The 24,197-nt window shown below is 48.7% G+C and overlaps 1 protein-coding gene across 4 annotated transcripts in view; it reads left to right on the top strand.

The window, feature by feature from the left end:
* Window positions 1-24,197, top strand: part of TUSC2 (tumor suppressor 2, mitochondrial calcium regulator) — a 45,336-nt gene that overhangs the window by 6,368 nt on the left and 14,771 nt on the right. For 2 of the 4 annotated variants that reach the window (XM_039547073.1, XM_039547075.1), the window contains exon 3: window positions 1,815-2,170. The exons of 1 other annotated variant lie outside the window; for it this stretch is intronic. In XM_039547073.1, coding sequence (XP_039403007.1) covers window positions 1,815-1,880 — 66 coding nt within the window. In that variant the 3' untranslated portion in view covers window positions 1,881-2,170. One more of the 4 variants, XM_039547074.1, reaches the window with a different exon arrangement.

Here is a 24,197-nt window from a genome sequence, read left to right as displayed (position 1 = left end):
ACCAGGGGTTCTAAATGTGGGGTATTGGTTATGATTTGACTAGTTTTCAGGGGTTTAAAATTCAGAAGTGCTGAAGCAGATGTTAAGGTAGAGCAGACTTCATGCCAACACAGCAGTACTGCCTGTAGGTCAGTGAAAATGGGTGTGTTGTCGCCATCTGACAGCAGTTCAGTGGCTGCTATGAGATGAGTTTGGGGGGGCGGTGTCTCAGTCCAGCTTCTAGTGGGCAGCTGTCCATATTGCACAGTTGCCACTAATTGAAGCCACTGTTGGCATTCTTAGGAGAGAGGCTGAATGGGCTGTGTGAAGCAAGCTCCCCTTTCACTCCTTGAGGGGATCCATCTGGGCGGTGGAGTGAGGCACATAGACAGGATGCAGTTTCTACCTGTGCTGTATTTGTTTTAGGGACAGAGGACCTCATTCTCCAGGACTGTTAGGCTGGCACCTTTCATGAGCACTAAAAATAAACTCTGCCTAGCTGTGGCTTTTTGATGGGACTGATATAACAATGAGTATGGATGAATCCCTGATTTCTATGGCCCCTGCTAGCAGGGGCCATGGGAATTCTCATCTGTTCTAAGGCTTTTGTATGTAGTTATGAAGGTCTTGTTTATTTTGCAAAATACATTTGTTGCATTCATGCTATACCCAGGCACCCATATGAGCTGCTGCCACTTTCTAGCAGTAGCTGCCATGTGACAGAACCAGTCTGCATTGTCATGAACCAAGCAAGGCCCATTAATTGGGAGGCCACAGGTCAAGGCATCCCCCAGCTGCTTTTTTTTTTCATTTTACACTCCTGCAAAAATTGTGGCTGTTCTCCAGAAAATACAGATCTTTTATTAAATGTAATAAAACTGTTTTCCTCAGTTTTTGTCATCCTTGCACTAGGCCTTTGTTCTTCGCTAGCACCGTATAGTTCTGGCCCTCCAGAAGCCTTGCAAACACAAATGAACCAGTTCAATTCCAAGAATATTGTCACCGTACTGCAGGTGGAGAAATGTAAGCACGAAGAGAAGTCATTTCACCCTTTCATATTCTAAACATTTTACCACATTCCCAGCCTCTTGTAAGTCTAGTGGGGATTGCTCTGGTTCAGTCTAGTTCTGATCCCTCTGTGAAATCAGAGCATAAAACCCACTAGCACACACATCCTTTGCCTATAGACCCTGAAGCTACTTTGCTTTCTGATGTGTTTGTAGTGGAAGAATATTCACACCAGAGCACATTAAATGCCTAAGGCTTAGAGTTCTGCTTTAGTTGATACAGATGGTTGTTACATTCCCAGTATCACTCCTTGGCCAGAAAGCTTGCTTGTGCACAAGTGTCTTTGATCTTTTCTTCTTTTTGGTCACTTAGAGGCCTTTCCTTTCCAGTCTTTTAAATGACCTTTTAAATTTAAGGTGCCAGACTAACAGCCCTGGAAGCTGGTGACCACCTAGTCATGGATCAGGTGGAACGTGGGCAGTGACAGGCCGAACTGCTTCCCCCCACTCTCATGCCATTGTCGTTCAGACCTGTCGTGCTCAGCATCGTAAGATCTGAGCACCTTAGTCTTACTTTTAGGGGCTAGTTCGAGCAGTGCATCCAGTCTGTTTTGCCTGCCTGGTGCTCAGAGTGTCAACCAACAGCTCAATTGTGATGGTTTAATAAACTCTTGTCCATTAAGAACTGGACTGGGACATAAGCTCTATTGTCTGTCTCCATCTGCAGTGACTTGCAGAGCATGGGTCCTTTGTTTGCAGGCCTTTTCTTAGGACTCTGCTCTGGCCAGTGTCTCCCCTGCCTCACTACCCTCCTTGCTCTTTTTTCAGGGTATAGTGAAACTGGAGCACCCTCGCATTCACGTGGACTTCCCTGTTATCATCTGTGAGGTCTGAGCTGCGGGGGGAGCGTGAGCTGCTGCTGTGTGCCGTCAGTGCACCCGACCTGCCTGGCCTTACTGCACCTAATGTAACCACACAAGGCTGCCTTGTGTCCCTGAACCACAATGGACTGCGAGCACAGATGCACACACTCTTGACTTTGGAGCTCCTCTTGCCTGGAGAAGGAGAAAGAGATGAGCTGGTGCAGAATTGGCTAGTTACCTGGAATAGAATTGGCTAGGGATCTGTTCACAAGTCAGACAAGACATGTGAACTTGTTTAGCAACATGCTTAACAATACCCTTGACTGAGTCAGAAGATTGAAATCCTTCTTGTGGCTGCCATCAGATGTTTGGATGGATCACTGAACTGCCTGTGACGCTCGTGTTTGAGGTTTTAAAGGGAGAGCCATCCTGCATCTCTCGCTGAACAAAATCCCTGCTTCGCAGGTATCTGCCCCAGGTAGAGTTGAGGTCAGTTAATTCACCTCTGTGGGGCTAGGGGCAGACCCCTAATGCCCCTTCCCTATGAAGTGGCGATGAATAAAAGGGTAGTGGTATGGTTTATCCTTTGTGGGGGGTTGGTTATGCAGTACTGTCCCTAAGTTGGTCTGGGAATGGAGGGTAAATGGGGTGGTCTGAGGTGAAGCTAATCTTGAGAACCCCACTGAAACAGTAGCGCTTCTCGGGAAGGTAGGAGACCAGATTTCATTGCATCAGACCTCAGTCTCCTCTTTTATACGGCCCTCTCCTGTGCTCAGCGTTATTTTGTACTTCTAGCGATATGGCTCGTCTGGTCCCCAGAATCCTTCCCAATGGCTCTAGATACCCTGGCTCAGCTGTTGTTCAGACCTCTCTGAAAATCCATTGGCCACTGGTGGTGCTGTGCAGAGCCAGCAGAGCAAACAGTCCGATCTTTGCAGCAAAACCAATGGACACTGCTGGAAGCAGCAGCAGTGCTTAGAGCTGAGTGACTGGGCTGGCAGCCCATGTTAACCCACACAGCTTTGCAGTTAGGATTCGCACAGCAGGGCTTAGCTTGCCATCCATTAGCATGCGTCTGCCTTGGCGGGAGCAGGCTGCGCTCCTATTGAGTGGCGTTCTTCCCCCTCCTGAATCTGGTGTGTTGAAGTGCGGGGTACAAGGTGTGACTTCTTGTATTAGCCATAGTGTTTATTTTGGGGCTCAGTCTCTCTCAGAATGTGATTCTGGGTAACTTTCATGTGTTGATCAGTTGTGCCCCGGTGCTGACAGCATGCCCCGGCTGTGTGTAGCTGTGATAGAGCCAAGGCAGGAATGAAGAGTTAGCTTTTACCCTCTAAAGCAGTTGGCGTCAGCCCCCTCCCCGGTCTTGGAAACCTCCCTGAGGTATGAAGCCTGGGTTCTTCCACTGCACCCATTCCTCTCTTTCTCCCTGTGGGGTCAAGAGAGAATGCAATGCACTTTAATGGAAGGTTCTCTCTTCCCCACCCAACTTGATAAAGAAACACGTAGCTATTGGGGCGGCCCCCTCTGCCAGCTAGACTCATGGTGGCAGCACTGAAACTGTGCATTGGTGCGTCTGCCACTTCATGCCTGCTTCCTTGTTTGAAGGATTGAGCGCTAGCTGGCTGCTGCTGAGCCGGGGTGAGACTACCCCATCCCAAACACTAGAAGTCATGGTCTCTTGTCTCCATCTTGCATGAGAATGGGCAGAGTCGCTGTGCACAAGCAGGATGTCAGGGATCCTTACCACTGTCTACCCCTCCAAGAACTCTGGTGAAGCTTTAAAACTGGATCGAGACATGGCTCCCACAGTGGTCAGCTTATTAGAAACATCTCATTTCCCCTTCCAGAGCATGTCATTTATGTTCTGAGCACTTCAGACATTTGCTACCTCGATTTTTAATTTAAGCTGCTGGTGCAAAGTTGCTAGCAGTATCCATGTGTCTGTATTGGATGTATCCCTCTCCACACCCCTGAGAACAGTTCTAGGGGCTGTATGCCATTCTGATAGGGGTCTGGTAGTTAGCAATAGCAATGCTGGCTCTGTGTCATTGTCTCCCTATAACCTCAGACTCGGCCTTGTTCCCTGATAGCTCTCTGTAGTGGTTGGAGTGAAACCACAGCACTGAGGGACCAAAGGTTCTGCTCCCCCCTTCCCCTCCCCAGCTGGCATGGAGGTTGGTTTTCACAGGTAGAGTGCTTATTACTGCTCCAGCAGAGAGCACTTTTACACTGTGACGCTGAGCATTTCCTTCTAGATCAGTGTTCTTCCACCTACTTGGAAAAGTTGCTCTTAACAAAATATCCTATTAAAATGTCTCTTGTTTGCACCAGCTATTCTCTAGCAGGTGACTTGGGTTCATCTCAGACCAAGGCTCACAGATCTCCTTGAAAGAGGCACATCTCTGGTGGCAGAGCTGGACTGGAGGACACCATCTCCAACAAAGGAAGGGATCAAGTTATGTGAGGCTGACTTAACCCTGGACCCCTGCTCTGATATGGGGAGACTTAGCTGTGAAAACTACCCCCTTGCTGCTGCTTGTGGGGTGTGTGCAGGAGACAACTTGGGCTGGGAGCCCTCCTGGCTTCTCTTGATGGAGGTGAGAGACAGCAGGAGGCCACTGGCCTCCTCTTGAGTGAAGAGCAATATTGGTTAGGTACTGAGTGGTGGGTGGAATCTAGCACCGAAGAAATGAGGATGTGTTTGGTATGGAGGAGAGTGCATGGTGAGAGAGAAATGAGAACCGCTGGCCAGTATCTTATTCCCCCCGCATGTCCCCTGGAGCAGAAGTTGGTAGGGCATCACCTCCCATGTGCTTTGGTGTGGGGTGTGGTACCTGTTTTTGCAAATGCAGGGATAGGGTCCTTATCCTTGTGCTGGGCAGGTTTGGAGCAGCAGGGTTAGATCTGTGTTGTGAATGCCAAACTGGCCTAGGGCAGTGTCATGGGCTATGCCAGGTGGAGCCGGCCATTGTTAAACAAGCTCCGTGCCAAGAGTTGGTCAGAAATGAGTGAGCTGAATGGTGAACTAGCTCTTTTGGGGAAGACTGTATGGAGGGAAAGGCAAGATGCTTCCCACTAGTATAAAAAAGAGAGCAGGGAGGGGGATTAGAGTCCTGAGCAGGCTGAGCTCCCCATTCTGTTATTCACAGAAACCATCTGCACACCACAAGCAGCAGAGATGAAGGGCTTGACTCTGGAAGCAGATGGTGTGTTTCATGGCAGCAAGCAGGGCCGGCCGGGGGAGAGTGCATCTGGCGGAGCTTGTTGAATGGCTTTCACAGAGGAAGCCATGCCCTCCCCTTTGCACAGGGGTTTGTGTAGCACATCTTCACCTTGGCAAACCCTTGCTGGAATTGGGAGCAGGAATGGGTTACTCACTGCACAGTGAGTGTAACACTCGGGGTGCCCAGACAAGACTGAAAGGCACTAGGTTTGTCTACACTGCAATTAAAAACCTGTGGCTGGCCTGCACCAGCTGACTTGGGCTCACAGTGCTTGGGCTAAGTGTCTGTTTAAGTGCAGTGTTGACTTTCAGGTCCAGGCTCAAGGACCCTGTGAGGACTGAGGGTCTGAGCCTGAAAGTCTACACCACAATTAAAGAGCCCTGAGCCTGAGTCAGCTGGCACAGGCCAGCTGTGGTATTGAATTACAGTGCAGACATACCACTGTGTGCAGAGTACAGTGACTGTTTCTCACGTCTGGCCGTAACATAGTAGCTGAGCCCTCTCATGTTCTTTTACTGGCCACCTTGCTTCTGAATAGGGAGAGGTGGCCAGAGCACCCTTCGCTCAGCAAAGCACCATGGGTAACCTATACCCACTTTCACTGTCCTTTAATTGCTCTGAGACAGCCTGTTGGGGAAACTCCCTCTCTTCACACACCCCGAACAATCCACTCAGAGCCTTTCCCCAAGGAAGGGCTCATTGCACCCTACTTCTAAGTCAGCAGGTTTCCTACCCCTCTTCCTGACCCACTTCTTTCTAGGCTGGTTAGCCCACTGGGGTCGAAGCTGTGCAGTCAGTCTGCATGGAGTCTAGAATCCCAGCCTTTCTCTCCCCCAACCATATTTCCTAGTAGCTCCGGTCCCCTTGACCCTACACAGATGGGATGAGGACCACCCTTGGGAACTGCTGAAGGGATATTTAAAATGTGAAGGTGATTGTAAATAGTATCTATGTCCACTATGTTGTTGAAGCAAGCAAAAAAAACCCACTTGGTTTCTTTTCAATTTTTTTACAACTTCTTTCTGTGCGACTTTGTGCTTTCAAGTGTGGATGTATAGAATTGTACCCACCAACACTACACTTACAGCTCCTCTAGCGAATGGATAGGAGCTTCCAATTCAAACATGTACAATATTTATGGTCCTTCTTCCTCTGCCTTTGAGTGCATCTGTCTAATTTTGTTAAATTTCAATAAAACTATTTGTAGATCCCAAAAGTTCAAGAGCTGTCTTATTTTTGGAGAGTGATTTTGTAACTGGTCTCTCTGCATGTAAGGAAAGACAGGACATGTTAGAGCTAACATGATATGAACTTACAATGCAGGCTTTACCCATACAGATGTCACAGCCCCTGTAGCAATCCCCACTAGTTCTACTCAGGGGCCTTACCTGATTCTCTCTCCCCTTCAGTTGTACTGACACAAGGAAAGACTCTTCTGAATTGTGCTCAGACATAGGGCTTGCCTGAGGGACACACATCTGTCTGCTTACATCCACCTCAGGATCTCAATCAATGTCTCTAAAGCATGGTGTTTTGTGCCATCTGTTTTGTGGTAGTAAGTGAAAGCCACCAAGCTGGGTTGTTCATAAACAGATTTGTAAATAGAACAGCCCTAGTGGCTTTGGAATCTATCTGTGGAGTCTTTATAAAATTAACAGAGCTTATCTCCAGCTGATTGAGCTCATCTCCTATAATTACACAACTGTTTTCAACTGATAAGGGCAGAAAAAAGAGGCAAAGCTAAGCACAGCTGCTCTTTAGACTCCTGCAGCCCAGTGAATGCTTCTAATCACCCCACCCCACTTGAGATCACAGGCATGTGGTACCTCGACATGCTTACACCCCACATTATTGCTACGTAGGCTGTTCAAATGCCATGTGTGGATGCAGTTTGTGGTATTGAACACATGAACAGTTAGCCTTGGGGGCTATCTGAGTGCTGAAGCTTGGATTATGTGGTTGTAACAAGTCCTCTGCCCGCCCCTCTTCCTGGGGCCCACTGGCTGCCCCAATAAAGCTCAGAGAGGCTTCTAGTTCTACAGCACCCGTGGCTTTATTTACATCCTGTTCTCCCACCACCAGTGATAGACTATATACAGAGCTTGCAGGCCTTACAATCTCCTCTCCTACACGGAGTCTGCCCTCAGCCTGGAGACTGACCTTCCCCTGGCCATCTCCCTTCTGGCTGCCAGCCAGCCTTTATAGGCCTTGAACCCACAGGTGCAGCCAGTTCTAAAGGCCAGGCACCACACTTCTCCCCAGCCCCAATCTATTTCCTCTGATTGGGGCTGGCTGAGCAGGGGCTAATTAGGTGCCTTTGCACCAGCACCCTGCTACAGTGGTGTTGAAGTTTATTTACATCATGATGGTCTTGAGGTCCTAAGGCCTGATCTACACTGGGGGGGAGGGGGATCGATCTAAGTTATGCAACTTCAGCTATGTCAATAACGTAGCTGAAGTCGACATACTTTAGATCTACTTACTGCGGTGTCTTCGCTACGGTGAGTCGACTGCTGCCGCTCCCCCATCGACTCTGCCTGCACCTCTTGCCCAGCTGGCGTACAGGAGTTGACTGGAGAGCGTTGCGGGATGGATTTATTGCGTCTAGACTAGATGCGATAAATTGATCCCCGCTGGATCAATCGCTGCCCGCCAATCCAGCCAGTAGTGAAGACATAAGATGTGAGTGATCCCCTTGCAGGTAGTGGAGAAGCAAATGGGCAAATCCTTTATGGATTTGGTAGAGTTAGTTTGCAAGGATTAATGTAGCAAGAATTGCAAATTTGTTGGCCCTGACACCACAGTTGTAGTTGCAGCTGGAATTTGGGTGATCATCAATCATGTTTACTTATAGTAGTGCCTAAGGACCAATCAAGAACTGCTGGAAGCTGTAAAAACACATAACAGGAGGCAGTTCCTTCCCCGAAGAGCATGTAATCCAGATGAGACAGACCCACAGAGTGGAGGGAAAAGGGTAGAACACACCAGTCGAGTAAACAATGTGGTGTTGGCAAAGGTTGTGGTGGTCCATGATTTTTTTGGGTGGGTTCAGACAGGAGCCGTGGTTTGATTCCCACTTTTAACTTATGATTGGAACAACCTCTAAATATAACTTTCTTCTAAATTATAGATTTGGGATTGGAAAAAAAATTGTCCCTAAAGTTTCAAAAGCTCTGGTTAAACAGATTTTTAGATGCCAACCACTCAAATTGTCAAACTCAAGGATGGAGTCTCATGACTTTTCTGTGACCTCTCATGCATAGGCACTGCAAAACCACAGTCTTGGGCAGGTCTGTCTGCATGCACTCACGCTGAGGACAAAATTGGTGTTGGAACAAAGTAATAATCTGCAGTAATTGCTGACAGTGATCCAATCTACAGCAGCTAAAATGCTATGTGTAAATTTCCATACAGTTCGTGCTTCAAATTTAAGCTGTTATACTGTACTTTGAACTTTTGCTTTTCAGTAAAGGCTGTTATAATGTAAGGGACATAATTTTATGATCTAATGTAAAACTTAATGTTATGTTCCTATGCTCCCTGATATTTGTCTAATTAGGAGTAGGTGGAATTGTGTTTTGGGGGGAAGATTTCTGAGTGCGCTTTGTGCATTCAGAAGTTAGTGTCTTTGTTGCATGATTCTTTCTCTATGAAAGACCAGACTTGTACAAATCAGAGGAAGGTATTAAAGCTTTTATGCACTGCTGTGAGAAAATTGTGATGGATGGAAAGGAAAGGCTTAGACTGTCAATTTGCCTGTTACAAGGGCAAAGTTAAGGTTGTTTAAAGTGCAGAATTTTTGTTTGGTGAGGGAATGAATGGGGGTTTTAAGAGTAGCATCTGAATTATTTGTTGTTCTGTGATTTCAGGTTTGTAACATTTGGGTTTTGGTGTGTAATGGAATGTCTTGTTTCAAAATACATTCAGCAACCTTAACTAAAGTTAACTTTCCCTTAGGGCTGGTCTCCATTGGGTTTTACTGATAAAACTTGTCTTATCAGTGTGTGGTGGGTGTGTGTGGTTTCCCCCCCCCCCCCCCCATGATCGTGCTAGTAAAAGCCCTAGTGTAGAGGCAGTTATACTGGTATAAATAGAGTCCTGCAAATCCACAGATATCCACTTTATATCCATGGATAGAATCATAGAAGATTAGGGTTGGAAGAGACCTCAGGAGGTCATATAGTCCAACCCCCTGCTCAAAGCAGGACCAACCCCAACTAAATCATCCCAGCCAGGGCTTTGTCAAGCCGGGCCTTAAAAACCTCTAAGGAAGGAGATTCCACCACCTCCCTAGGTAACCCATTCCAGTGCTTCACCACCCTCCTAGTGAAATAGTGTTTTCTAATATCCAATCTAGACCTCCCCCACTGCAACTTGAGACCATTGCTCCTTGTTCTGTCATTTTCCACCACTGAGAACAGCCGAGCTCCGTCCTCTTTGGAACCCCCCTTCAGGTAGTTGAAGGCTGCTATCAAATCTCCCCTCACTGTTCTCTTCTGCAGACTAAACAAGTTCCCTCCGCCTCTCCCCGTATGTCATGTGCCCCAGCCCCCTGATCATTTTCGTTGTCCTCCGCTGGAGACTCTCCATTTTGTCCACATCCTTTCGGGGGGGGGGAGGCGCAAAAACTGGACACGATACTCCAGATGTGGCCTCACCATTGCCGAATAGAGGGGAATAATCACTTCCCTCGATCTGCTGGCAATGCTCCTACTAATGCAGCCCAATATGCCATTAGCCTTCTTTGCAACAAGGGCACACTGCTGACTCATATCCAGTTTCTCATCCACTGTAATTCCCAGGTCCTTTTCTACAGAACTGCTGCTTACCCAGTCGGTCCCCAGCCTGTAACAGTGCATGGGATTCTTCCGTCCTAAGTGCAGGACTCTGCGCTTGTCCTTGTTGAACCTCATCAGTTTTCTTTTGGACCAATCCTCCAATTTGTTTAGGTCACTCTGGACCCTATCCCTACCCTCCAGTGTATCTACCTCTCCCCCAACCTTAGTGTCATCTGTGAACTTGCTGAGGGTGCAATCTAATCCCATCATCCAGATCATTAATAAAGAGCCGTTGATCACTACCTGTTGAGCCCAATAATCTAGCCAGCTTTCTATCCACTTTATAATCCATTCATCCAATTCATACTTTTTAAACTTGCTGGCAAGAATACTGTGGGAGACTGTATCAAAAGCTTTGCTAAAGTCAAGATATATCACATCCACTGCTTTCCCCATATCCACAGAGCCAGTTATCTCATCATAGAAGGCAATCAGGTTGGTCAGGTATGACTTGCCCTTGGTGAATCCATGTTAACTGTTCCTGATCACCTTCCTCTCCTCCAAGTGCTTCAAAATGGATTCCTTGAGGATCTTCTCCATGATTTTGCTGGGGACTGAAGTGAGGCTCACCAGTCTGAATTTCCCCAGGTTCTCTTTCTTCCCTTTTTTAAATATGGGCACTATATTTGCCTTTTTCCAATCATCCAGGACCTCCCCTGATCACCACGAGTTTTCAGAGATAATGGCCAATGGCTCTGCAATCACATCAGCCAATTCCCTCAACACCCTCAGATGCATTAGATCTGGACCCATGAACTTGTGCATGTCCAGCTTTTCTAAATAGTCCTTAACGTGTTCTTTCATCACTGAGGGCTGCTCACCTCCTTCCCATACTCTGTTGCCCAGGACGGCAGTGTGGGAGCTGACCTTGTCTGTGAAGACTGAGGGGGAAAAAAGCATTGAGTACTTCAGCTTTTTCCACATCATCTGTCACTAGGTTGTCTCCCCCATTCATTAAGGGTCCCACACTTTCCCTGACCTTTTTCTTGTTGCTAACGTACCTGTAGAAACCCTTCTTGTTACTCTTCACATCCCTTGCTAGCTGCAACTCAGTTGTGTTTTGGCCTTTCTGATTACACCCCTGCATACTCGAGCAATATTTTTATATTCCTCCCTAGTCATCTGTCCAAGTTTTCACTTCTTGTAAATTTCCTTTTTGTGTTTAAGCTCATCCAAGATTTCACTGTTAAGCCAAGTTGGTCAGCTGCCATATTTGCAATTTTTTCTGCACATCGAGATGGTTTGTTCTTGTGCCCTCAATGAGTCTTCTTTAAAATACAGTCAGCTCTCCTGGACGCCTTGCCCCCTCATATTAGCTTCCCAGGGGATCCTCCCCATCAGTTCCCTGAGGGAGTCAGTCTGCTTTTCTGAAGTCCAGGGTCCATATTTTGCTAATTTCCTTTCTTCCTTTTGTGAGGATCCTGAACTCAATCGTCCTCATGGTCAGTGCTGCCCAGGTTGCCACCCACTTCTACTAATCCTACCAATTCTTCCCTGTTTGTAAGCAGCAGGTGAAGAGGAGAACGGCCCCTGGTTGGTTCCTCCAGTAGTTGCACCAGGAAGTTGTCCCCAACACTCTCCAAAAACTTCCTGGATTGTCTGTGCACTGCTGTATTGCTCTCCCAGAAGATGTCAGGGTGATTGAAGTCTGTGGACCATTTTTGCAGATCAGATGCAAATTTTGTATCTGCGCATGGCTCTCAGTATAAAGGTGCCTTATACCAGTATAGTTAGTTCTGCTTCTTGGCCTGGAATAAGTTATGCCAGTATAAGTACTCTTATGCCATTATGAATGCATCCGCACTAGGACCAGGTTTGTGCTACAGATTTCTGTTGGCCCGGCTGTGTCAAGGCTGTGAAGAAGTGTCCCCTGACCAACATCGCTATGCTAGCAAAAGCCCCAAGTGTAGATGCAGTTATACCAACACAGATGCCCTCTGATGTATTTCATTCTTGGGGCTGATTTTACTTTACTGGTACATAGTACAGCTTTGCTGGTATTAGCTGCAGCCACACTAGGAGGGCTTTGCTGGTGTAGTATACTGTGGTGTGTTCCTATACTAGGAAAGCACTCCTAGTGTAGATGTAGCCTGGGTTGGCAGCTTTAGCTATATTGATTAGAGTTAAAATGGAAGAATTTTCTAGTGTTAGAGAAGTCCTAAAAATTAACTTACACTGAATGTACTCATTGGTCTGATAGACCACCACTGTGGGTTAGAAAATAAATCTAGAACCACATCTTCAGCAGTCACTCAAGAGAGTGACAGGTCAGTTGATCATTGGAGGTAGTGGTCCAAGAAGTGTCTCCACACTGAGTGTGGAGCTGTTCCAGGAGCTTGCCTCATGTGGGTGGCCTTTGATCCCAATTACACTGTATGTTGAAATAAACATTGTCTTGCTTTCTGCGCTGCATCCTGCTTTCTCTCTCCCCTCCCCTGAACAGCCAAATGGCTTGTAAATGGTTTCCTGCTGTACCGCAGCACTCATCATTTCCTTAGCACAGGCCTGGTCTCTGGGAGAAAATGAGCCATTGACGAAAGTTCTAATGAGAATGACTGATGCAGCGAAAATCTCGTTGGCAGTCTTGGCTGGATGATGTGCAAGCATCTGGGAAGCAGCAGTTGCTGGAAGCAGCTTGTCCTACCAGCATTTCTTGTTGGGATGTGGCTTGGGCGGGGAAAATTGAAATGGCTTAAAAGCTGCTAATTGGAATGGGAACTCCTGTGACTTTTCTTACATTAGCAATTCAGGTTCTTCCTATACTGTTTTTCTCAGATGACTGGAGAACTGGGTAAGATTAGGGCGCCATGATTGTAAAACGTAATTAAAAGGTGATGTGGTTCTGTTTAGACTACCCAAGTTTTCCTATTCTTAACACCTGTTTAACTCAGATGCCTTGTAAGGTTGGGAGAGAAGTTCTCTTGGTTAAAGATGTGACCCTGCAATTGAAAACTGAGAACTGTCTCTGAAATGAACAAAAATGGGGAAGACTAGACTGGCCATGACCTCTTGTGAATTCGGTGTCCCAAGCTCTGTGTAACTTTCAGAGAGTTGGCTTCCCATCAGAGCAGTTACATGGGGCATGCCAAGTTACATTCCAGGAAGTTCCATAGTGTAGCCCAAGGTTGCTCTACTGTCTAGCATGGAACCTTTTCTGCTCTGTTTAATGCCGTGACTTCCAGCCCATAGCGCTCTTTCTTGACCCGAGTGACCTCTGTTGTGATCTGTCGTCCCTACCATTGCATTAAAGAGAAGGCAGCTACAGGCTCCAATTTGAATGTATGTGGCTCTTGAGCACGGAAAAATTTAGACAATTCTTCTGTAGGCAAACCAAGCAGCCATTTAAAGTCGTGAATGTTGGGCATTCTGAGGTGGGGGAGGAAAATGTTGGCCAGGACGCTGAAATTCTTTGGCTCTTCAGACTCATGAGACTTCTGGCTCGCTGCAGAGACAACTCCATTTAACAGCCAAACTGAAGCACAGCACCCACTAGCAATATCCGCACCAGGGCTGAACCCATAACCGCAGATTTAGACTGAAGGGCCATGCTGACGTGTCTTCAGGCTGAGATGTCTGTCAAGAATGGCAGACCACTGGTCCTTGGCCAACAGTCTTAGGAGAATTGACAAGAGCCGTGATCCACCATACATGTGTAGCTTCGGGGAAGGATGTGAAAGAGTCACCTACAAAAATGGAGGAGTAACTTACAGGAGAGGTGCTGCCACAGGGGCATAATAGGATAATGGGGTGCAGCTCTCCAAAGGAAAGCTCGTACAGGAGCACTTAATGTTGGGGAGAGAGACACATCGGATCAGCGTTGGACTTCCTAGCAATTGTCCAGATAAATAATGCTTAGTGGGGTTCTGATCCGGCTGCTGCTGAAGCAACTGGAAAGACTTCTTGGGCTTTCAGTGAGAGTTGGGTTAGGCTCCATGCCTATGGCTGTGAACTGCAGACAGACGTGAGTGGACGATCTGCTCAGCCTCGGCCATCTCTCCTGGGTTAGAGCGAACAGTGCTTGTGACGGGTGGATCACAGAAATCCCCTTGAACTGCCAACCGATGTGCCAAGACTACTACTGCCCCTGCTTTCCCTGCCAGCTTGGGACTCCAGCACCCTGTCTTGTTGAGCCAGACACACCAGTCTGCTCTAACAGAGACCCAGGATCTTAGCTACATGCCCCAAAGCTGCAGACTTAACTGAAAGCAACTTACAGAAGTGTTCCTGTTTTAACACTCAGATGCCTAACTCCCATTGGGGTCTAAATCCCCAAATAAATCTGTTTTACCCTGTGTATAAAGCTTATATAGGGTAAACTCATAAATTGTTTGCCCTCTATAGCACTGATAGAGAGAGATGCACAGTTGTTTGCCCCCTCCCCCCCAGGTATTAATACATACTCTGAGTTAATTAAGTAAAAAGTGATTTTATTAAATACAGAAAGTAGGATTTAAGTGGTTCCAATTAATAGCAGACAGAACAAAGTGAATTACCAAGCAAAATAAAATAGAACACGCAAGTCTATGTCTAAGAAAACTGAATACAGATAAAACCTCACTCAGTAAGCTTCCTTTTTACAGACTAGTCTCCTTCTAGTCTGGGTCCAGCAATCACTCACACCCCCTGCAGTTACTGTCCTTTGTTCCAGTTTCTTTCAGGTATCTTTGGGGGGTGGAGAGGTCTCTTTAGCCAGCTGAAGACAAAATAGAGGAGTCTCCCAGGGGTTTAAGTAGACTTTCTCTTGTGGGTGGAGACTCCCTCCTATGCAAAGTCCAGCTTCAAGATGGAGTTTTGGAGCCACATGTCCATGCATGACTAAGTTTTTACAGGCAACAGCCATCGCTTACCTGCTACCTTGAATGTCCTCCTGTATACTTCTTATGTGAATTAAAGCCTCCCAAGATCCATTGTCCCTTAAGGGCTTCTTGACTGGGCACTTAATTTGCACATTTCTTTCTCAAGAAGCTGACCAAATGCTTTACAGATGCTACATGAAAATCAAACCACTACACAGCCAATATTCATAACTTCAAATACAAAAATGATACGTGCATGCAAATAGGATGAATAGATTCAGTAGATCATAACCTTTACATAGATATGTCACATGGCATATGTAGCATAAAACATATTCCAATTAGGTCATATATATACATTCCTAAGCATATTTCCATAAAGCCTTATGGGGGGCACCGTCGCTGCTGATCATGGAGGCAGCTAGATTCATGGCCCAGGAGACTAGTCCTCTTGTTTCTCTGGCAGCAGGGTGGTTAACCCACCCCTGCCCCATCAGTCTTGCCCTGGCTGTGAAATGGCGTGTGTTATGGTAGCCTCAACCGAGAAATGGGGGCCCACTGTGCTAGGTACTGGTGCTGCAAGAGACGGTCCCTGCCCCAAAGAGCCTGGAATGTAAATAGACAAGGTGAAGAGCAGGGAGTTCAGCTTTGTCTGGGCTTTGGTTTTTCAGATGAGCCCAGGTTGGTCAGGGCCAGGCATGTCCTTTGTGATTCTGACTAACATTCAGACATGGACCCCCTCCAAGCTAAATTCAGAAAGGCCTTCAGACGCTAATGCTCACCTTCCCTGCATTTGGACCAGTGACCTAGAACGGGCCCTACCCACTTGGAAACTAATCTTCCAAAGCTCAGCGACCTTCTGTCAAAACCTACATCAGCCAGCGAAATGACTGATTCCCCACCCCTCAACATGCTGCGTCCCAAGAGCGCTGGATGTTAGGGTCACCCAGGCACTACGAATAACTGTCATTCCAGCTGTTGCCCAGACGAGGGCAGCATCCAGTTGCTTTAGGAGCATGCGGCTGTGCGTCCTTATATGGCTGTGTCCTGATCTAGCTCAGAGATTTAAACCATCCAGGCTGCAACTCACATTTGCATTCGTGTTTCTAGACCATGTGGAGGAGCATGCGCTGGGGTTTGCGGCCATTCCAGACAATGAGCCATTTGTTCCGCTTTTACTGTCTTTAGTGGTATTTCACCCACTGGTGAGAGCTTTGCTTTGACTGGTGAAATTTGACAAGACCCGTCCATGTTTGCTTGCTGGGGCCAGCAGAGCTCTTCTCTCCAAGCGGTCGAGCAGAGTGCAGTTACGGTCTGAAAAGTGTATCTGGTCAAATGACGCTTCTTTGGTGACTCCGTGACTGCTAGCTTTTCTTCAGGCTGCAGAGCGAGACGGATTCCCTTCTGCCCTGTCCAAAGGTCAGCTGAGCCCCGATTGCAAAATCTTTAACAGGAGATGAGCTAGGAGGCCGAAGTCTAAGAACAGAGGTGCAATTCAAACTAAGATCTGAGTGAGCAGTGGTGCTGGTGAGAAAAATGATCTCTTTGGGTGTGAATGGAACAAACCTCATTGGCCACTGTGAACCCATGCAATGCCCCTCATAAAGAGTAGCTTCCCCTTATGTCTGCCCTACAGTTTGCAGGGAAGTGGGCATGAATCTTGGATGTTTCCATTTTTGGGTGTAGACTGATTCCTCCCCTGCTCCAGAGGTACTGACTTCCCACTCACAACACTTGGGAGTTGTGAGCGCCTCGGGGGCAGGGGATGAATCCATCTGCAGGCTTCTGATGCTGAGCACCCAAAACTGGAAGCACCTCTACAGCTAGGCTCCTCTTTCCTGGAATCTTACAGTATTAATTTCAGGCTTCCAGAAACCGGTGTGTAATCAAAGATGTGTGTGCCTCTCTAGTGTCCCAACAGCCCCTGCTGGGTAGGTGGGAGGAGGCTGGGCAGGACCTTAGCTACCAGAGGGTAGGTCTACACTGCAATAAAAACCCCATGGCACCGAGACCTAGAGCTTGGATCCACTGATCCAGGCTTGCAGGGCTCAGGCTTTGGGCCTGCAAATTGCAGTGTAGAGGTTCAGACCTTGCGATGCGTCTGCAACCCAGGTCCGTCCGTTCCCCCCCCCCCCCCGGCGCGGCATCTTGGAGCCCAGGCTCCAGCGTGAGTCTGACTGTCTACATTGCAATTTTATAGCCCCTAAGCCAGTCAGCTGACCCAGGCCAGACGTGATGAGGCCATGGGTCTTTCAATGTAGATCGGGGTAAGCAACCTATGGCACACGTGCTGAAGGCGGCACGTGAGCTGATTTTCAGTGGCACTCGCACTGCCCAGGTCCTGGTCACATTTCCCAGAGTGTGTGAATGCTCATGTGATGAGATCAGACACCTTACTGGCCTACAAGACCATCTGCAGTCAGGCCACCTCCAGTACTGAGATGATCAGATTATACAGGGCCATGCCGGCTCAAGACTGGGGGAGCTGGCTCTTGCCATAGCGGTGTCGATGATTCAGTATGTGGTGTGCCATTCTGAATGGGTGCTATACCAATGGAGTGCTAGGGGGCGCTGTGCTGCTGGGGATGCTGTCTTCAGCTGCCATGCAGAAGCAGGGGCCCCTGACCATGTGTGGTCAGCCTAGTGATCGCGAATGCTCCCCAGCATCTTTCCTGGCTCCGTTCCTTGCTGCAGGGTGGCTGCCATGTTCCTCCCCAGAGGTGTCCCAGGTTGGTGAGCAATCCCTGCAGCTTGCAGCTAGCCTGCGATATATTCTGGGATCTCTCAGGAGCGTGGTCCCAGTAGAAATGTTGGATGCTCGTGCTGTAATAGGGTGTAAATGTGGTGGTCTGTCTCCATCGCAAACCAAGTGCCATGCACATGGTCAGGAGTTAGGCAAGGCCTGTGGAGCAGAGGGGCAGGAGCCCTATCTCACTGTCATACTTTGCCCTTCTATGGCTCCTCCTATGGGAGGATCTTGGCACACATGAATGGAGACACCCCTCCAGAGGGGTGTGCAGAATCATCACCTTCATTATCCTGATAGGGAAACTGAGGCACGGAAGCAGGAAGGGACTTGCCCAAGGTCACCCAGCCAAGCAGGGACAGAGCCAGGGCTCCACCAGAAGTCTCCTGACTCTGAGAAGTGCTTACCGGATGGCCCGTGCTCCCTTTCCACTCCTGAGTTCCCTTATCAGTGAAGCACCTGGCTGCCATTTACCCCAGACCTTTTCAAGCTAGCAACAACCAGAGACCCAGGTGTCATTGTAATGATGCGGTTCTGTTGGGATCCAACTGAGAGTGTCAATTCAGGACAAATCGCTTAAAACAGGGCAGTTACAGCCCATGGCTGGGGTTTTTCCACCTCTTAGGCAAACCAAACCAGCCAGACAAAGAGGACTTTGGTCTTACCCCACTGGCTAACCACAAGTCACACAAGCAATTCCCTTAGACACTCCAGTCTCCCAGTATCACCACCAGTGCCACTCGTCCTGGGCATGAATGGTTATGAAAACCAACACCCCAATAAAGGAAAAAGGTTCTCTCGATCCCAAAGAATCAAGCCCCAGACACAGGTCAATATGCAAATCAGATCTTACCCACAAATCACGCTGTTGCCAATCCTTTAGAATCTAAAATCTAAAGGTTTATTCATAAAAGGAAAAAGATATAGATGAGAGCTAGAATCGGTTAAATGGAATCAATTACATACAGTAATGGCAAAGTTCTTAGTTCAGGCTTCTAGCAGTGATGGAGTAAACTGCAGGTTCAAATCAAGTCTCTGGAGTACATCCCCCGCTGGGATGGGTCATTCAGTCCTTTGTTCAGAGCTTCAGTTTGTAGCAAAGTCCCTCCAGAGGTAAGAAGCAGGATTGAAGACCAGATGGCGATGAGGCATCAGCCTTCTATAGTCTTTTCCAGGTGTAAGAACATGTCTTTGTTCCTACTGTGGAAAATTACAGTAAAATGGAGTCTGGAGTCACAAGGCCAAGTCCCTGCATACTTTGCTGTGTTACAAGGCGTATCTGCCTTCTCTCCATGGGTCAATTGTGTAGCTGATGGTCCTTAATGGGCCATCAAGCAGGCTAGGCAGAGCTAACACCAACTTGTCTGGGATGTCACCCAGAAGCATAGCATAAGTTTGAAGTACAGACAGTACAGAGTCAATATTCATAACTTCAACTAAAAAATGACACATGCATACAGACAGCATAATCATAACCAGCAACCCATAACCTGGTCTTAGACACCTTATATGACCCCCTTTACATAAGATTTGGTGCCACTACAGGACCTTGGTTGCAACCATGTTCTATATGGTCCCAGATTATATCAATAACGTCACAGTCATTCAGAGAGAAACTGGCTGAATTTGGCACAAGGCCCTTCCCTGACAATACAACTGTTCCGTCTGCCACCAGCCTCCATGCAGAAGGATGGAGCTTGGAGGTGACTCCTGCACTTTATCAGTGCTGCCCAGCTTGGGAGAGGATGTGGTGTGTAGTGAATTACAGGCTCAGGGACAGCTGATAAACTGTGGGACAGGAAGGCTTTGATTTGGGCCACTGGCTTGAAGGGAGACTGAGCCAGGGAACATCCAGGCTGAATAGCTGTTATCTAAAGGAAATCTAATCAGCTTAATCTCCCCAGTGGAAAGGGTGTGAGGCTCAGGGCTTGTGGCAGTTACACACAGTCTGTGTGAAGAACTGGACAATAGATCACATGGAGATGGGAAAATGGACAAGACAGTAGAATTGGTCTTTACAGAATAACCCTGGTTGCTAATGATGGGAAAGCTGTTAAATCCCATCCGGTCCATCCACAGCTCCCCAAGGGCCAGGACAGGATTGGCCCTTATTGGGTATTGTCCAGAGCTTTGTGGCTCCTCCCCAATTTTCTTTAATTCAAAAAAAGCCTCCTGCACCACAAGAGAAGGTGCAAAAGGTTCCAGCATAGCCCTCAAGCAGGGCGGTTCATTGCTGCTCCATCGCAGAGATGCTGAAAATCAAACCAGTCAGCACCGAGAATGACACAGCTGTGCCGATCTGTCAATGGAGCAGGCGATAGCAATTAAAAGGGGGAGGGAAGATGAAGCTGGGAAGCATGTGTGGTAAGTATGTCCAGTCCTCTCAAGTGATACGGGGTGGGGGTCCAGTGGGCAGAGCGCTGTCCTGAGACTCAGGAGGTGTGGGTTCTGTTGCTAGCTCCATCCCTGACCACCTGGATGATTTTGGCAATTACTTCCCCTTCCTGCACCTCTGTCTTGTCCAGCTAGAATGTAAGCTCTTTGGAGCAGGCTCTGTTGGTCACTCTGCGTACATACAGCACCAAGCACTGCGTTGGTCCTGATCTCTGTCTCTGAGTGCTTCCATGGTATAAACAGTAACTGCCCCAGTCTCCAGAACTCCCCCTGTTCTCTGGGAAGAGAATTCTGCAGCCTCAGCAATCTCACTGCCAGCGAGCTTTTCCTGAGATTCAGCCTAAGGTTTCCTTTCCTTAACTCCCTGCTAGTTAATGCCCTGGTGCTCCTGCTAGAGCACTTCCTCTGCTCCCGGCCGTGTCCACCCTTCGGACACTTGCAGATGGCATCGCCTTCCTTTTCCGCCATTTTTCAGACACACCCCTGCCAATTCCCTTCCTTTCCTCTTACCTTTTAAACCAGCCCTTCCAACCCCCGATCATCTCTAACCTTCCTCTCTGCATTCTGGCCAGCCCACCTGGCTACATTTGCCTGGGCCTGAGGCCCCCTGACTCAAAGCGGGGAGGGATAGCTCAGTGGTTTGAGCATAAGCCTGCTAAGCCCAGGGTTGTGAGTTCAATCCTTGAGGGGGCCACTTAGATTGGTCCTGCTAGTGAAGGCAGGGGGCTGGACTCCATGACCTTTCAAGGTCCCTTCCAGTTCTAGGAGATTGGTATATCTCCAATTATTAAAAAATTAAAAGGTGTGATTTTGGAGGAGTTCTCCCCATCATGAGGTGCCATTCTCCTTGGCCAAGGCAGGCTTGGTTCTGCAAAGCCTTTGTCACGGCCAATTTTAAATGCCCTGAGCAATGTAGCTCTTACCCCTTCCCTTCCACCAGCAACCAGGGTCCTAGATCGCCTGCTGGCCTGTTTTCAAGCAAAATTCTCCAAGCTGCTAGCAGGTCAGTGACCCAGCAAGATCTCCCCAACTGTAACCATGGGAGACCATCGTGTTCCTGGGGAAATATGAGCAGCTGCTCCCCTCCTCACTTAGATGAGAGAGCCTACCCCAGTGCACAGATGAGCCCCGTAGAGAAGGGCAGCCATATGCTTGTCTTGTGTTGTATCTGTCCAGGTCCGCATCAACATGCTGCCTCAATGCCTCCCAAAATTACAATGGGATTAGAGAATGGCCGAGAGAAATTCAGCCACCCTGGCAAAGCATAAAATGTCTACAGGTTTAAAAAAAAAAAAAGCCACCCAAATTCCATCCCCAAGCAAAAATGAAGCTGAGCTTTCGGAGGAGGCAGCTGCCGGCTTCAGGGTGGAATCACAACCTTTGGGAAGTCACAATTGTGCTTGAGGAGACAGCAACTCCGAAAAGTCACATCACTCCTCCATCACTGCTTCCCCTTCAGCCTGCACGGTCAGCCAGTATTTGGGGTCAAGCAGGGTTCTTTCCCTTAGGAGGAGGAACCAGTGATACGAGTCAGGTATATCTTTGGTGCAATCCTGTTTGTTACAAAGACCGGACAGCCAGTCCTGTTTCCCTGAACACAGTAAGAATAAACAGCATCGGACAGTTTCCTTATGCAGAAATCCCCATGCCTGTATCTCCAGCATTTCCTGTGCCCAAATAGCTCTGTCTTTCTGCTGCCTCTCAGGGCCAGACTCGTGACTGCTTCTCTCCCTGCCTGCTAGCTTTCTCAGCTCTAGCACATACCCACAGCTTGCCAGTCCCCCTAGCCCTTGTATTTGCACTTAGGGAACCCTTCAGCCCACATGGCTTAGCTTCTAATCAGTTCTTGCCATGCAGACCATTGCCTTTGAGGGTGGCTTATATTGTTTTTAAGCTATCTCACTATACAAGAGGGCTTAATTGCTCCTTCCACTTCAACCTGAATGAAGACTGCTCAGCCCCCCTATCGGCTTTAAGCAGATCTGTCATTGTCTGTAGATCAAAGACTCAATTGATGGCAGCCATTATCAGCTTCCACTGTAGCAGATTATTTTGCAAAACAGTCAAAGGTAGAGGCAGACCTGCAGCATTGGCAGGACTCCAGAATTATATCCAAGGTTAAATGGCACACCCCTACAGTGACAGCAATGAAAAAGAAGGGGGCAGTTCACATCGATGGCAGGGGCGGCTCTAGGATTTCCTCCGCCCCAAGCAGGGCGGTACACCGTGGGGGGCGCTCTAGCGGTCGCCGGTCCCGCGGCTCCGGTGGACCTCCCACAGACGTGCCTGCGGATGCTCCACCGGAGCCGCGGGACCAGTGGCCCCTCCGCAGGCATGTCTGCGGGAGGTCTACCGGAGCCGCCTGCCGCCCTCCCGCTGGGACGCTTTAGCGCGCTGGGGTCTGGAGCCGGCCCTGATCGACGGTGTTGTTAAGGTTACCATTAACCCAGAATTGCATGTGGCTTAGTATCCTTTGCCTATAACAGAGGCTGTATTTGCCTCATCAGCTAATGGGAAGCATTTCTCCAAGACCAACCTTGCCCAAGCCTATTTGGAAACAAAGACTGGCAAGTCGTAGCTCGTGATTAACACACATCAGGCTTAGTTCCATGTAAGAAGCTTGTGTTTGGAATAGCACCTGCTATTTGGCCACAAGTCATGGACCAGGTATTACAGGGCCTTCCTGGTACTCAGTGTTCCTACGTGCAACATATTGTTCACGGGAGCTAGTATCAAGTACATAAAAGGTTGTTACAAAAAGGAGGGAGGAAAATTGTTCTTGTTAACCTCTGAAGTTAGGACAAGAAGCAATGGGCTTAAATTGCAGCAAGAGAGGTTTATGCTGAACATTAGGAAAAACTTCCTAACTGTCAGGGTGGTTAAGCACTGGAATAAATTGCCCAGGGAGGTTGTGGAATCTCCATCACTGGAGATTTTTAAGAGCAGGTTAGACAAACATCTGTCTAGATAATACTTAGTCCTGCCATGAGTGCAGGGGAATGGACTAGATGACCTCTCGAGGTCCCTTCCAGTCCTATGATTCTATGATCAAGAGCACCCAGAGAATACCCCAGAGGTACTTGTGAGGCTGCCTGAATGCGCTCAGGGAGCAAAGAGGGAAAATGGAGCTTGTTCCAGGACCCCGTTGCGTTCTGTGGCTAAACCATTGACAAAGCTTGTTTGATTCAATCACAAGACAAGCCTTACGGTTCCCCAACCACAAAAGTGTCACAATTATGTTCCTTTCTGCGGACAGTCAGTTATGACCACAGGTTCTTGCCAAACAGAGGGACAGTGTGACATCCCCTAAATGAACTGTTACCCAGAATTGGTGTTGGCCCGTATGCTGCACCAAGGCCGCCTGATGAGGCCAAGAAGCTCATGTCGTCTGAGAGGGCTCTTCTGCACTAAGGTGCATTTTTGCCTGTAAAGTCAGTGTGTGCCACTTCCCCATATGCAATAGGAGCAGTGAGGTTGCGTGTGGTGGAAGATCATGCCTGTCGTGTCTAGATCTCTTCCCTTGGCAGAACAGAACTATGCTCATAGATTTTAAGGTCAGAAGGGATCATCATGATCATCTAGTCTGACCTGCACGTTGCAGGTCACAGAACCTCACCCGCCCACTCCTGTAATAGACCCCTAACCTCTTGCTGAGTTACTGAAGTCCTCAAATCATGGTTTAAAGCAGGGGTCTCAAACTCAACTGACCATGAGGGCTAGTTCATTAGCCCGAGGGCCGCATCACTGACACACACACCCCTCGCTGCCCCCAGCCCTGCCCCCACTCCACCCCTTCCATGAGGCCCTGCCTCTTCCCACCCCTTCCCTGCCCCCATTCCAACTCCTTCCCTGAAGTCCCCACCCCAACTCCGCCCCCTCTCTGCCCCCAGAGGGTGCATGAGGGGTGTGATGGGGGCTCAGAGCAGGGAGTTGAAGTGCAGCAGGGGGTTGGGGTGCAGGTAGGGGGCTCAGCATGCAGGAGGGGTGTGGGATGCAGCAGGGGCCTCAGGGCAGGGGGTTGGGATGTGGGGTGCAGCAGGGGGTTGAGGTTTAGGCAGGGCACTCAGAGCAGGGAGTTGGGGTACAGCAGGGGGTGGTTGGGGTGTAGGCAGGGGGCTCAGGGCAGGGGATTGGGGTGCAGAAGGGGGGTGGGATGCAGCAGGGGGCTCAGGGCACAGGGTTGGGGTGTGGGGTGCAGCAGGGGGCTCAGGGCAGGGGGTTGAGGTGCAGGCAGGGGGCTCAGGGCAGGGAGTTGTGGGGTGGGGTGCAGGAGGGCTTTGGGCTCCGGGCTGGCAGCGGCTCACATTGGGGCCAGGGCAGGCTGCCAGCCCCACTCCACTAAGTAGC

This window comes from Mauremys reevesii, linkage group 7 (assembly GCF_016161935.1).
Source record: "Mauremys reevesii isolate NIE-2019 linkage group 7, ASM1616193v1, whole genome shotgun sequence".
NCBI classification, from domain to species: domain Eukaryota; kingdom Metazoa; phylum Chordata; order Testudines; family Geoemydidae; genus Mauremys; species Mauremys reevesii.
The sequence above is the reverse complement of the archived record's forward strand: the minus strand, read 5'-3'. Positions and strand labels throughout refer to the sequence as shown.